A 14,546-nucleotide genomic window follows, 5' to 3' on the forward strand; every position below is an offset into this window, starting at 1 on the left:
ATGATATTTTAACAATTTAACAATAAAATTTGAGTTTTTAAAAATTACACTCAAATTATATTATATTTGTAGTGTGATGTTTTACATTTTTTTTTTTTATGTCAACAAAAATAGAGGGAGAAATTAAGATGGTGGTTTCGTGGAAAGGAGACAATTATTTATTTATTTATTTATTTATTTATTTATTCTTAAACGGAAACTAAGATCACATTAAATTATTTAATAAAAAATTAAATATGGAGGGTGATTTGGTGGATGGGATAAGGCTTAGGAGGAGTGATCAACAAGGAAGCAAAATCAACCAATCCAATTCAGTTTTTATTCTTATTAGCTTAAATTATTAAATAATATTATTAATTTAATTATACCAAATTTTTAAAAGTTTCATAAGGTTTTTTCAAAACAATTTTTTTTTTTTTTTTTTTTTTTTTTTTTTTTTTTTGTACATAAAGTAAATTTCAAAATCAATAATTGATATGGTTAAATCGGTTAAAAAGAAAATGTTCAAGTTTGGAAATAAATTGAAACTATTTCTAATATTTTTTATAACTAATTTTATTCTTATTATCCCAATTAAGTCATTATTATTTATATTATTTAGTGAAGGAATAATATTCTTATTATCCAACCAATTAAGTGATTATTGTTTATATTATTTAGTGAAGGAATAATGTCTAGATAAGTTGAATTATTATTAATTTTCTTTAGGTTTATTTTAATTCATAAATCCTAAAAAAATAATAATAATAAATAAAACTTCCATTTACTGGAAGAACTTTTTCTCCCCACTTAACTGCTTCCCTTTTTAGGGTGCACTTTTTTAATAATTTTCTTCAATATTTTATACCTAACTTATCTTCTTCTTTTTGCCATTTATTACTTTACCAATTAAAGAAATGCCAATTTCAAACATTTATAGCAATAATATAAGGCCTAAATTTATACATTTATTTTACTACTTTTTTTTTTTTTATCATTCAAATCAATGTAATTATATATTTTAGCTTTCTTCATTGAAAATGCCTTTTTAGTTTGAAATCAAAATTGATTTATTTTTATATGTTGTTCTAAACAAATCAACCATACATGTCATTATAAAAACAGCATTTGGAAGATCATCAAAATACAATTTAAACCAATATATATAATTTTATCAACAAAATATAATTTTGAAGATTTTAGAGATCGTTAAGTTAAAAAAAAATAAATAAAAAAAAAATAATAAGGCTCGTGAGATCATTTGACATCTAATTAACTTAAAAAAATAGTCAAATAGAACACAAGCTAGAAGGAACTAACTGACCTGTACTATTTTTTTTTTGAAGTCCGAAGCTCAAATAATAATAAAAAAAAAAATAGTGGAAAGAACCCAAGCTCAAAGGGCGAAACTAATAAAAAAAACTCTTTGAAGAAAGAGAAGCAACCACACCACAATCAAACCAGTGTGAATAATTAGGTTGAGAGAGTAAAAAAATGATGACACTAATTAGGCAAAGAATGCATAACGAAAACTTGGAATCTTTGATGAACAAGTACAGATAAATCCAGGGTTGATGAACTCGGAAAATTCTCCACAACAATGGCTGAGGAGATCCCTAAACAACCTACTACTTAAATGACTTGTGAAGAAACCAAAAAAATTGATGAAAACAGAAATTGTAAACTAAGCCTTTACCTGTTCTTTCAATTTGTTTCCTTGGATGGGCAGACCACTATTCGTGTACTGTTTCACTCTTCAAATATTGTACCAGCAGCTACTCAAGAAGGAAGCTGCTGCTGCTGCTGCTGCTGTATACAGATGAATTCAAGGGTTCACGTCCTGACCTCCCAATAAGTACCGGTGGTCCGTCCTTCTCGACATCGCTTAGATGTTTAAAGGATCGGTCTCAGTATTCTTTACGTTCATTCCCCATTCAACACTCTCTGTAACACGATCCGGCCAACAAAATTAAGTGTTAGTTTGATTCATGATATGTTTCAAACAAAGTGTGTATGTGTGTGTGTTTTTCTCCTCTCCTCTCCTCTCCTCTCCTCTGGGTCCTCTGGGTCATGAAGTGTGAGATCTCACATTAGTTGGGAGGAGAACAAAACACCCTTTATAAAGGTGTGGAAACCTTTGAGAGAAAAATCGAAAGGAAAAGCCTAAAGAGGACAATATCTGCTAGCTCACTGGGACTGTTTCATGAAGTATCTGGATAAGAAAACGCTTAAAAATACTTTTGAAAATATGGAAGCAAATATTAAAATCATTTGCTATAAGAACACCTTTAACGACTGGTTTATGTTTTAATGTAATTTAGCTAATACGTTTTAAAAAGGGCTCTCAAAATACAACTTTACTAAGTGGGGAAGTATAGTTGGATTATTTATCAACAGAAACTGAATCTAACAAATCATTAGCAATGCAAAAATCTTAGCATTTGAACAATATACTTACTTGGTTTCTCAGCAATTGTCTGAAGCCGCCTCTGTAAAATCGATGCCACAAAGAGGAAAATGGAGCACATGCCAAACATCACAGTGATGGGGAAAGCATCCACCTTCAAATACACAAAAAAAATAATAACAAAGGTTAAGTGACAATAAAAAAGATGTGGGTGTTAATATTATTTTTTATGGCATTGATCCAGCAATTGGGTGAAATTTGTCACATTTGTTTGGGAACTGCTTGAATACAACCCATAAGTTAAAGACGAGCAGACAACATCGAAAATAGAAAGCTCTTCCCTGCACATGCTAATGACTGATTGCATTATATTCTTCATGTCAAACAATATATGGAAGGTTATTCAGTGACTTACATTATACAGCACCACACACACGAAGATGTTGAGGGGAATGCGGAAGAAGTTCATGATGGTGCTTCTAGCCTCCTCAGGAATGTACTGGGATCTCATCTTCATTATGGAAGGCCAAAATATACCAACACAGGCCTCAAAAGCACAGAAGCCAAGCAGCTGAATACAGCCTGCGAAAGAGATGCTTCCACCTTTCTCACCTGATGGAGCTACCAAGAACTGTCACAACCAGAAAAGTCAGAGAAAACAGAAACAAGCATTAATCAAAACCAGAACTAACTATTAAGTGGAGAAAAAAATTTCCTTCCACATACACTGGTCACAATCGGAAGTACAAGAGAGGCAGAAGAGACAACGAAAACAATCTGCATGTAGCTCTCAACTTTTGGTGAATTTCGAGCCATCAACCTAGATGCAAGGGAACTTCCGAGCATTGAAGCCAACATAAATGTTGCAAAGATAAAGCCATGGGGGATATCCTCATTATTTGGGCTAAGCGCAGGTGTCCAGAGGAACACAAAGGTATACATCGAACCTTCAAATAGAGACTGAATAGCACCCAGCAGTGCGATCTTCTCATCTGATCCACAGAAAATTTAAAATGAATTTGGATATCTTCAAGAAAATTAGTCAGTTCAGATTCTTGTCTTTTTAAGGGGAAGAAAAAAGAATGAAGGGGAAAAAAAATTCAGTGGACTTATTGTATGGAGTAATGCTTAAAACTCATGTATGAACTGGATATATTAAATTTATAAGATTGCTTTATTGAAGTATATATGAGTGGCATGGGATTTAATTGCAAAATACTAGGGAATTAAGCTTTCAACAGTTCCCAGATTTTGCAGAATTTAGAAAGAGAGAACCGCATGGGTAATGCTACTAAATAATATATGCAGTCCAAGAACGTGTTTCATGCAAAGCTAAGATCCTTGCTAAGCATTGGACTTTCAGGAAATGCAATCAACTAAGAAAAAGATAGATGAATGAAAATCTGAGAGAATACCAGATGCGATGGCAACAGCAGCACCCCTGAATTGCGTGAGAAGATCCTTATTCTCTGATATATCTCCATAGTTCTCAGTCCAAGATGACATAATAATGGCCATACCAATTGCAAGAAAGCATGCAGCGGCATCAAAAGGTGCCACTGGTCCAAGAGACAGACTATCAACAAGTACATTACCAAACAACCCAGCAAGAATTGCAATAAGACCATTGCCGAGGAATATAGCCTTTGAGAATGTAATCGACAACCATTGCTGTTCAAAGCCCCTCTGCAGAAAGGAAAGAGAATCGAGCATGAAACATGTAAATATTATTTAGAATTATCAACCAATGAGCACAATCAGTGAGAATAATCATTAGCGGGACACGATTACAAGTATTAAGCTAATTAACTAGGGAAACAGAAAAAAGTCTCCAAAAAGATTGTTACACTGCATATTAATGAAGGTGAGATTCCATCCTATTCATAGAATCAGTCGCATTAAGGTGACAAGCGTTCAAGATGGAAGAAGTTATCTGGCTATGATATCATGTTCATGAGTCAAACCAACTGGCAGAAAACTCTTTAGTATTTAACTAGTGAAATAACACTGGAACGAAGTGGAATAAGAAACCAGGGGTGCATATATGGACATTTCTACCGTTAATTACAACATCCGCTAACTCAATTCGTAAAAGACAATGACAAACATTAGAGCTTATTGCTGTGTATAAGGTGATTGTGATTTCAATCATCACTTGGTGGTCGTTAGAAACATTGAATCCAAAGGTAATCCAAAGGTCAACGTTGATAGGTTGATGTAAATTTTAGTATTGATTCATATTCTTAACATGCCCAGTTGTTCAGCAGAAAACATCATATAAGCAAGCTAAACAGAATTTAAAGACAGTGGCATGGAATCCTTGCCTTATTGTGCTCTGCAACAAGCCATGACTCAAATGCTGAAAAGAGGAGTGAAGTGGCAATACCTCCCAAAACACGGCCCAACATTAGAACCTTGTATTGAGGAGAATGCTTGGTGATGCAACTCAGAATGTATGTAATACAATAAGTAATGCAAGCCCTCCTTCGACCTCTGAATTCAAAAACATTGATGCATCAGTTATTAGAAAGAGGTTTCCCTCAATAAATTTGATGATGTCAATGTTGGAGGTAAAAGAAAATGACTCACTGTTTGTCAGCAAGAGAACCAACAATTGTACCAAACAACATGGAGGACCCAAAACCAGCAATGAAAAGCTGACCGATCTCTCCTTTACCAAAGCCATACTGACTGTAAAGATAGTAGACGTATGGGCCCTGCAACCAGTCCCCAGCTGTTGCCGCAATAGCAATAACACATTAGATAAATCATTACACATGATATTGATGGTCATAACAATAAATGAACACAGATTTTCAAGGAAAAAAAAAAAAGACAAAAGGCAGTGCCATTATACACTTTAAAGGAACGAGCACATAGCAATCATTTCATATCATGAACCGTCGGTGGATCCAGATCCAATGCTCAACCAAAGAGAGGTAAGAGAAAAAATAATCGGCATCTCCAAGACACAATCTCAACCTATCAGGAACCAATTACATCTCTAACTGGAATAATTACCGCTGTTTCCTCTCTTAGTTCCACCGCTTCTCAACGCGAGAAGATCACCAACAAAATGCGCACAACTCTCAACTATAACCTCAACAATCAAATCAAAAACACAGATCGAAACAAAATCATAACAACACAACAGTAAAAAACGAAACAAATTCAGATCACACCGAACGGAATCAAGAACAGAGATTCACGCAAAACACAAACACGAAAACGAAAAACTCACAGTTACAGACAATGATTAACAAGAATTGAAGGAGATCCGAGTGAAAAACAGAAGCAGATCTGGATGGAAATCAAAAATCAAAATACGCACCCATCATGAGAGAGTAAACGAGAAGGTAATTGTTCTTGAAGGAATTGAAAGCGGAGGGCGTATTGATCCGGTCCTTGTTGGATTTGCTGAGCTCCAGAGCTGCAACAACTAGAGACATTGTTCCAAACACCAAGAAGTAGAAAATCTCCATTGTAGCAGAATGAGAGAAAGAAGCTCCCCAACGGGCGTCCCTCTTCGTACAGAGTGTGAGAGATTGAAATGGTAAGGGAGAATGAAGATGAAGGCGTTTGTTATATACTTGGGAGTGTGTTAAATTAATTACTTAATTCCAATTTTAATTAATTTTTCATTTTATTTTTTAATTTAATAATAATAATTATTATAGCTATTTTATTTAATTTAATTCCCACGACTCTTCAAGTATTTCCGAATCTTTAATTGTACGTTTGACTTTTGTGTTAATAAATCAAAAAAAGAAATGAAGCCAAGCGCGGGAGTATGCGTGACGCCGTAGTGGATTATAACCCACCACGCGTTTTGAGAGCTGATGTGGATTGATGGACACGTGGCTGAACATTCTCCGTCCGATGGGGTATGAAGTTGTCGGTGGGGATTACTTTCCTTCGCGCGTAGAACTCATACGGTGGGTCACACGCGCGGGATTGGTTTATCTCTCTTTATGTGAATTTGTTCATACGATGTGGATGTGCAACCAATGAATGCAGATTACACTCTTTTTTCTTTTATTTTATTTTTTTAAATTTCCTTTACGTAATAATAAATAAATAAATAAATAAAAACTTAAATCATATAACAAATCAAGATTAAATTAAAGACAGGCTGGCATGTCATGCTCCTCATAGTCACCTTATGAGCTTACATTTAAAAAAATAAAGTATAAAAAATCAAAACGTTATTAAACGAGAGCTTTATATTTAAGACCATTTCGAGTTCACATTTATCTTTATTCTTCAAAAATAATTTAAATTGTAACGTCCCATGTCCATGATTAAGAAATTCTCCGACCGTACGTTACTTACTTCTCACTCCTTAAGAACCAACACGAGTCTTTTTAACATGCTTTGTCTTCACTCACTTAGTGCAGGTCACCCAACATTTCTGTGAAGACGCATTTTGTGTCACGGTTGTACTTTTTCAACCGTGCGACTTTGTGATCTTGACATGTTCACACCCAACTTTAAGGGGAACCCAAACCTCATATTCATTTTTCGTCCGATTTTGTGGCTTCGTCGAACCTTAGGCGAGGTTTGTCTTTGTTAACCAAACATCACTTGTGTGAAATCCAAGTTTGTTCGGTCACACATGCCGCCTATGCGTGTGTGTTTAATCATCTATGACACAACCAACTTGACCCTACACTAGGCCAAGTCATTCGGCTTGACCTTACCTCTGCTCGGGACTAAGGTCCCTCAATGCAATGTCGCATTTCATCCAACATCATCTTGGTTTACAATTAACATGACCCTCATGTCTTGACATCTCCCAAGTCACTGGGTGCCATCGGCCGTCGCAACTCACTCGGTCATGCCATCTAGAATGGTCCCATGATCATTCATAATCTCGGGACATTTCGAACATCCATCCATCCAGGTTCAATCAAGGCATAGACCCTCTTATGCCCATGTCATGTCATTTACAGATATTGTACCGAATAGTAGGTGCATAGTTTGAACCTCCACACACATGGGTTGGGATGCAATACCACACCCATGTTGTCCGGTATTATTCTTAAATAACTCATTTCAAAGGAAGCCGTCCAAGACACTCGTCTCGAAACACTCGTCCTCACTATGACACACACATGTACCACAGAGGTAGCTCGCTTAGACCATAGTGCCCAAGGGTGGTTTTGAGACATTTCCAAACTAGCGGTGTCGTAAAACGACCGTCCGATGTCCAATTGATACCAAATTTTGTGAGCTTTCATATTTTGTATAGACAAAGCATGCCAAATTCCCTTTGGAACCTTGATTTTTTAGGTTTAAGCCTATGGCCCTACTCGGTCATTCAACAAGTCTGTATTTGACACTCTTGTCTACTCGTTACCTTTATCTTGCATATGTCTCGTCATCTTATGTTCAATACTCACTTTGTGTGGCGTGTTAAATGATAAATTGTCCTCTTCGGTCGTATCATAACACTCGTTTAGACTCTCACGTGGCTAGATGTGTGGCACTTGAAGGTGGTTGCTTCTATTACAGCAACGTGAGAGTCACAACCTACACTATTCCCCAATAACGTTGCGACACTTTGGTAGTATAAGAAGTAACTTTCAATCAATTCTTTCGTGCCCTTCAAACGAGAATATATATATATATATATATTTTTGGGTTACATTTCTGAATTACTAGAATATAATCTTTGATTTTTATAATCAGTTCTTCTCCATAGAGTGAGAATCCAGACATTCTTCATTTTTTCTCAGTCCCAATTTCAAAAGCCCATACAGTTTTCCCATACTTAAATTATCTTTAAAAAAGAAGCGTCTAGATCCGATCTCATCCTCATCATGAATCGCCGATCCACCGCCCGTCCATTTCAATCCATTCCGGTCCCTCCCCTCGCCATCGCCGCCGTAGATTTGCAGAGCAGTTATGATGGATTTCAAGGCCCGAGATGGCGAGCTCCGATTAGCTATCATGATCTCACCAATTTCAGCGGGGCTCATGCTCGCTCCACTCTGAAAAACCTCCTCCACCTGAGAGAAGAGCTTGTGATCCTTCACCCCCAAATGGCTTATAGCTAAAGTCTTGAAGGTCGAGAAGTCACACGCCGGAAAATGAAGGTGCACGTCCACCCGTCCCGGCCTCAGCGCCGCTTGATCGATCCCACTTTTGTCCGTCATCGTGAACACCACCACACGCTCTTCACCGCAGTACGATGCGATGCCGTCCATGAAGTTCAGTACACCCGACGCGCTCGTCGCAGTCGATCTCTTCATCAGATGCCGATCAAGATCCTCCACCAGAATCAACGACTTCGGCGTCGTTTGAAGCAGCAGGATCGTCATGTCGGAGTCGCTCGAGATTTTCGACATATCGATGCTGTAGATGTCGTACTGCAGAAACTTCGCCATAGCCGCCACGAAGCTCGATTTTCCCGTCCCCGGCTGACCGTAGAGTAAGAAACTTCGTTTCCACACACGGCCTAATCTGTGATAATATTGCTTTGATTTCAGGAACTGTTCGAGGTCGGATTTTACCTTATTCTTCAAATCGATGTCCATCACCACTGTACCGAATGTCGCCGGATGTGTAAATGGCACCGCCATCCAACGTCTTGCGCCGCCGTCCGCAGTGATATACATCTTGATTTCCCTCTTCTGTTGTTCAATCTCATCGGAGATCGAGAGGATGTGTTGGAAGTACTGACGGAATACTCTTCGTTTATCGTCCTTCCTCAGCTTTAGAACGAATGAAAAACTGCTGTTCTGCCGATGATGATCGCTATGCACCTCGAGTTTCCATCGGAGTTTCGCCCCGAGGAAGGAATCATGGACGGTTTGATCGGAGTCAAGGTGGAGGACAATATCGCTAGGTTTTGCACCACAGAATAGGTTCGTGAAATTGGAATCCTCCAGAGAAGGTAAGGAATTAAGGTAGGCATGTACACGGAGGTAGAGTTGATTCTGCTGTAGATTCTCGTCGAATTGGGGAATTCTGTAGTATTGGTAGACATGGAAGTAGTCTGTAATTGATTGAAAACCCTTGACCACCATGTACAACAGAGATGTTTTGGCTATAAAACGAAGAACCAAAACAAAAGCAATGGCGAAGAAGAAGGAGGAAGCTACTGCTGTGCTGAAAACCGGCATGATCAAGAACAAGAAGATGAACAAACAAACTATGGAGGGATTTGGGCAGGAAAGAAATGGGGATTGGCCATTGAAGATGAAGAAGAAGAAGAAGATGGGAAGGAAGTTATTTTAATGGAAGAAGATGTGCTATGGGGTTGGGTCTGACCAGGGAGAGTTGAATTGAAAACTTCAGAGGGGAGGATTTGGTGGGTCTAAAGTATTCAACAGTGATTTGTTTAGTTTAATAACAACTTGTTTGAATTGAATTTGCAGAGGCGTGTGCGGCGGGAGGAAATGAGATGGATTAGAACAGAGAGATATGGGTTTGAATCGTTCAGCCAAACCCAGAAACGAAGTGCATCATCGGCCATCAATAGAGGCAGCTCCAATACCACATGGTATGCCATCCTGCTGTTCCTCCTTTACAGGTTATTAACAAATATTACTTTCTGCTGTTGTTGGTTGTTTGGTATGTGTGTGATACTTATCCAAATAGCGGCTGATAAACCTATGGATTTAGTTCACTTGATAGTAAATGCTAGATCCCATCTCCCCAAAAAAAAAAAAAAAAAAAAAAAAAAAAAAAAAAAAAAAAAAAAAAAAAAAAAAAAACCTCCCCATCAAATAGGTTTTAAAAATCTTGAGGAAAAGTCTGAAAAAAAAAACCCAAAGTGAGGCCAGCGAGGAGGCTGAGCCCCGAAGGGGTGGACATGAGGCGCCAACAGGGACATTGGACCCTGAAGGGGTTTGAATTGGAGGGTCTCACATCGATTGGAGAAGGGAATGAGTGTCAGGCTGAGCCTCGAAGGGGGTGGACACAAGGTGGTGTGCGAACAAGGACATTGGACCCTAAAGGGGGTGGACACGATGCGGTATGTCAACAAAGACATTGGACCCTGAAGGGGGGTGGATTGGAAGGTCAACATTGATTGAAGGGAACTAATGTCAGGCTCAGCCCTGAAGGGGTGGACATGAGGTGGTGTGCCAGCAAGAACGTTGAGCCCCGTGCCGATAAATCTATCAATATTGAGCATTCTAATGTAAAATTTGTGACTAATTGTTAAATGAGAATATTAATTTTTAGGATATACTTCCCCCAAAAAAAAGCTAATTTTCCAAAATTTGGTAAAATGTTCGAGATTGGAAAACTAAGCAAGTATGTTCGAAAATAACATTAAAAACAAAATTGTCGTATGGATTCAGAATAATCAAAGATGTCTAAATTCATCTCGACCAACTTAATTTATTCTATTTTACATATATATTCTTATAGAACAGTCACGAGTGGTTTGAGAATTTTATTCAAAGTCCAAATTGTTATGTGGATTATTAAAAAATTCACACATTTTTGTTCCTCAATTTCAAAGGGGACAAGAAACAAGCAATAACCTCTGACGACAAGAGCCAAAAGCCAAGAATCAAACAACCAGATAACCTTAGATTCACAAACTTCCATTTCATACTATACTTTTAACTCAATCAAATTCGAGGATGAACCAGTTCCATACAAAAACAATCGAACGGGTTAAGCCACGGTTTGATTTAAGTAACTTTTTAGATTTGAGACAAACCCTTTGAATCAAGGATGCATTTCTTGTAAATCCATGCTAGTTCATACGAGTCGGGTGAACTGTTGATGATGTCAGGGATTTCATGAATCTCGAGTATCGGATTGGATATTCAAGATTCGGGAAACGACAAGCTTGGAGAGTTCACTTATTGCAGATTGATCCTTATACACACCAGCTTCCCTGTGTCCTTCCCCCCACCCTGATGAGTTAGAGCTCAATCCAGTGTATTCGCTTGCAGCAACCTTTGTCTTTGTGGATGTAGCAAGAACCTTTTCCAAATCTGACTGTGACATTGGCCTTGGCTCCTAAAAACCGACACGTTATGCGAAGGTCAGTAACATTCCATGCCCTACTCATAAATAGTGAGCGAACTCTTACTCGATCGCAATATAGAGACCCGAAACTTCGTCACGAAGATAGTACATAAACCCCTGTACCCTCAGACCCCATGTAAATGAACAATCATAATAATAACATCAATAAAAAAGTTTCATTTTTAAAAAATCAAATTGTCTAGCTATCATGTTGTCTCTGCAAGACAACCATCGTGTAATGGTCCAAGTCCACTTCTAACAAATATAGTCATTTTTTAGTTTTTTTCTTTCAGGCTTGCCTTCAAAGTTTTTAAAATGGGTTTTTAAAATGGGTTTGCTAAAGAGAAGTTTCTATACCCTTGATGTTTCGTTCTCCTCCCAACCAATGTGAAATCTCACAATCCACTCCATTTCAGAATCCAACGTTCTCATTGACACTCGTTCCCTTCTCCAATCGATGTGGGACCCCCAATCCACACCCCTTTGGGGCCCAACGTCCTTGTTGGCACACCGCCTCGTGTCCACCCCCTTCGAGGCTCAATGTCACAATGGCCTTTTCAAGCATGACCGTGACACTTAGCCTCTTCATTGGCACATCGTTCGGTGTCTAGCTCTGATACTATTTGTAATGGCATAAGCCCACCACTAATAGATATTGTCCTCTTTGGGCTTTCCCTTTCAGGCTTCCCCTCAAAGTCCTTAAAACGAGTTTGCTAGGGAGAGAGTTTTACACCCTTATAAAGAATGTTTCGTTCTCCTCCCTAACCGATGTGGGATCTCACAATCCACTCCCTTTTGGAGCTCAGCCACCTCGTTGGCACATAGCCCGGTGTTTGACTCTAATACCATTTGTAATGGTCCAAGCCCACCACTGGCAGATATTGTCCTCTTTGGGCTTTCCCTTTCAACCTTCCCCTCAAGGTTTTTAAAACGCATCTGCTAGGGAGAGGTTTACACACGCTTATAGAAAATGTTTCGTTCACCTTCCCAACCGATGTGGGATCTCAGAATATACCTATCTCATAGGCCCTCGAAAGATGAAAACATAGATGACCAGTATTCAAACTTCATTGTCCTCCAAGGAGGACAGTAGCATTAGACATAAATCTCATCTTGGAAGCAATCTAAACGATGACTTAATGTAACTAATTGGTTATCAGCTCAAATATCTCAACGCCAGCAGGAAGAACAAAGAACTAAAACAAATGGGAAGGAAAGAGACAAGGTGATAAGAGTACTCACAGAAGATTGTTTCCCCTTCTTCTCTTCATCAAGAAGATCCCTGACAGGAAAATAAGCAGCTTTCTTGCATAGTTCAAGAATATCCGAACCCGTGTACCCCTCACACAACCTTGCCACACACTCATACTCTATATTGCTTTCAACCCTCTCACCCTTCAAAATCACCTTCAATATCTCTGCTCTTTCCCTCCGGTCAGGTATTCCAATCTCAAAAGCTTGTGGAAGACGCCGAAGTATAGCTTCATCGAGTTCGGACGGGCGATTCGTAGCAGCAAGAACCATCACACGAGCGGTCTCTATAAGAATAGATATGACATATCAAAACCAAAGAGCTGCTATTATGAATAAAGAACCAGAAAAGAAGTACAAAATAGGCTAACTATGACTAACGATCTGTGGTAAATCCATCCCATAAGGCCATGAACTCGGTCTTCATGTTCGTCATTGCTTCATGATCTGTAGTTCGTCGCTGACCCAGAAAACTATCGACTTCATCGATGAATATAATAGCAGGCTGGAGCTTATAAGCCAAGCTAAACACAGCAGCCACTGAAAAGTCATGTCAGGCAACAACCACTCAAGCATAAATAGTTCATAAAGAACCCCAGAAAAGCATCAACAACTCCCTAGACTAACCTAGCTTTTGAGCATCGCCAAACCATTTGCTCATCAGATTTGAAATTCTGACATTAATGAAAACAGCACCAGACTCCTTTGCAATAGCTTTTGCTAGCATTGTTTTCCCAGTACCAGGAGGTCCATACAACAAAACTCCTTTCTGGGGACCAAGAAGCTTCCCAGTTGAAAATAACTCAGGCCTCTTTAGTGGAAGTATCACCAATTCAATTAAAGCTTGCTTGATTCTCTCCAGGCCTCCAATGGAGTTAAATTCCACATCAATGTGATCAGGGTTTATAACATCACAGGCAATAACATCCTGGTTAGAATGTAAGTAAGCAACGAGTAAAACAAGAATAGGAACAGTTAGGAATCACAAATCTCCACAATGGTATGATATTGTCACTTTGAAGATAAGCTCTCGTGGCTTTGCTTTTGGTTTCCTCAAAAGGGCTCATTCCCATCGAGATAGTATTCCTCACTTATAAACCCATGATCTTCCACTAAATTAGATAACGTGGGGCTTCCTCCCAACCATCCTCAACAAGAACGAGAACAAGAACAAGAACGTAATAATTCCTCAAGAATTTGAAGGGCAAACCCAATTGAATTCAACTCATCAGATTTCTCAAATTGGAAACCCACATAACCAAATTCATAAAACTTCACAGGAATACAAGAGCATAGATAGATTGTTAACAAAAAGTAAAGAGGCGTGAAAATAAAAGACCTCGTAAGGGTTAGTCTGGATGAGAGGGCGGCCCAAGCGTTTGGCAATCTCCTTCTTGTGCTCAAGAGCCTTCTTGGAGGCCTCACGGTTGGGATCGAGGTGGCGTAGGCCAACGAAGAGAACCAAGCAGCTCAAGGCGGCGCTGGCTGCGTAGAGAACCAATCCCTGCACGAACCTCGTCTCGGACGATCTGCCCCTCATAAGAACGGGTGAAACAGGGAGTGGGCGCTCCCAAATCAGTTAGCAGAAAAATGGGATTGAGATTCCCAATGCCCAAAAGGGAAGAAGAAATTGATTGAGGTGCGCCTGCGGGAGAGGAAAAAAAAAAAAGTCACCCATTATCCTTAAAATACCTAAATCTAAATCATTTTCTTAACTCATTATCTAATTGATAATGGTATTATTGGTCCTGTTTTGATACAGGAAGAAATTGTTCTTGAATTGAGCTTGAACACATATTTGGTGCTTGGAGTCAACTTCTTTTATACAAAAGATTATAATTGATTGTACCTTTGACATGTCTCAAGGTCCGTTGAGCTGCAAAAGAGGCTTCTTTGCACTTGGCATATACTGACT

The 14,546-nt window shown here is 38.7% G+C and overlaps 3 protein-coding genes across 3 annotated transcripts; all 3 read right to left on the minus strand.

The window, feature by feature from the left end:
* Window positions 1-1,474: 1,474 nt before the first annotated feature.
* Window positions 1,475-5,954, minus strand: LOC111808940 (uncharacterized). Its single transcript, XM_023695192.2, has 8 exons — window positions 5,718-5,954; window positions 4,976-5,120; window positions 4,711-4,879; window positions 3,802-4,072; window positions 3,113-3,378; window positions 2,802-3,017; window positions 2,438-2,540; window positions 1,475-1,923 (listed from the first exon to the last, which is right to left on the minus strand). The coding sequence occupies exons 1-8, from the start codon at window positions 5,866-5,868 to the stop codon at window positions 1,865-1,867; spliced, it is 1,380 nt and encodes a 459-aa protein (XP_023550960.1). The 5' UTR covers window positions 5,869-5,954; the 3' UTR covers window positions 1,475-1,864.
* Window positions 5,955-8,022: 2,068 nt separating this feature from the next.
* LOC111808446 (AAA-ATPase At2g46620) lies at window positions 8,023-9,880 on the minus strand. Its single transcript, XM_023694428.2, has one exon. The coding sequence runs from the start codon at window positions 9,511-9,513 to the stop codon at window positions 8,074-8,076; it is 1,440 nt and encodes a 479-aa protein (XP_023550196.2). The 5' UTR covers window positions 9,514-9,880; the 3' UTR covers window positions 8,023-8,073.
* A 1,029-nt stretch (window positions 9,881-10,909) lies between these two features.
* LOC111808447 (uncharacterized) lies at window positions 10,910-14,307 on the minus strand. The gene is made up of 5 exons (XM_023694429.2): window positions 13,971-14,307; window positions 13,259-13,559; window positions 13,013-13,171; window positions 12,623-12,918; window positions 10,910-11,371 (listed from the first exon to the last, which is right to left on the minus strand). Exons 1-5 carry the CDS (start codon window positions 14,169-14,171, stop codon window positions 11,147-11,149), a joined length of 1,182 nt encoding a protein of 393 aa, XP_023550197.2. The 5' UTR covers window positions 14,172-14,307; the 3' UTR covers window positions 10,910-11,146.
* Window positions 14,308-14,546: the final 239 nt, after the last annotated feature.

The sequence above is a fragment of the Cucurbita pepo genome, chromosome 13, assembly GCF_057944985.1.
Source record: "Cucurbita pepo subsp. pepo isolate OVF chromosome 13, ASM5794498v1, whole genome shotgun sequence".
Lineage (NCBI taxonomy): Eukaryota > Viridiplantae > Streptophyta > Magnoliopsida > Cucurbitales > Cucurbitaceae > Cucurbita > Cucurbita pepo.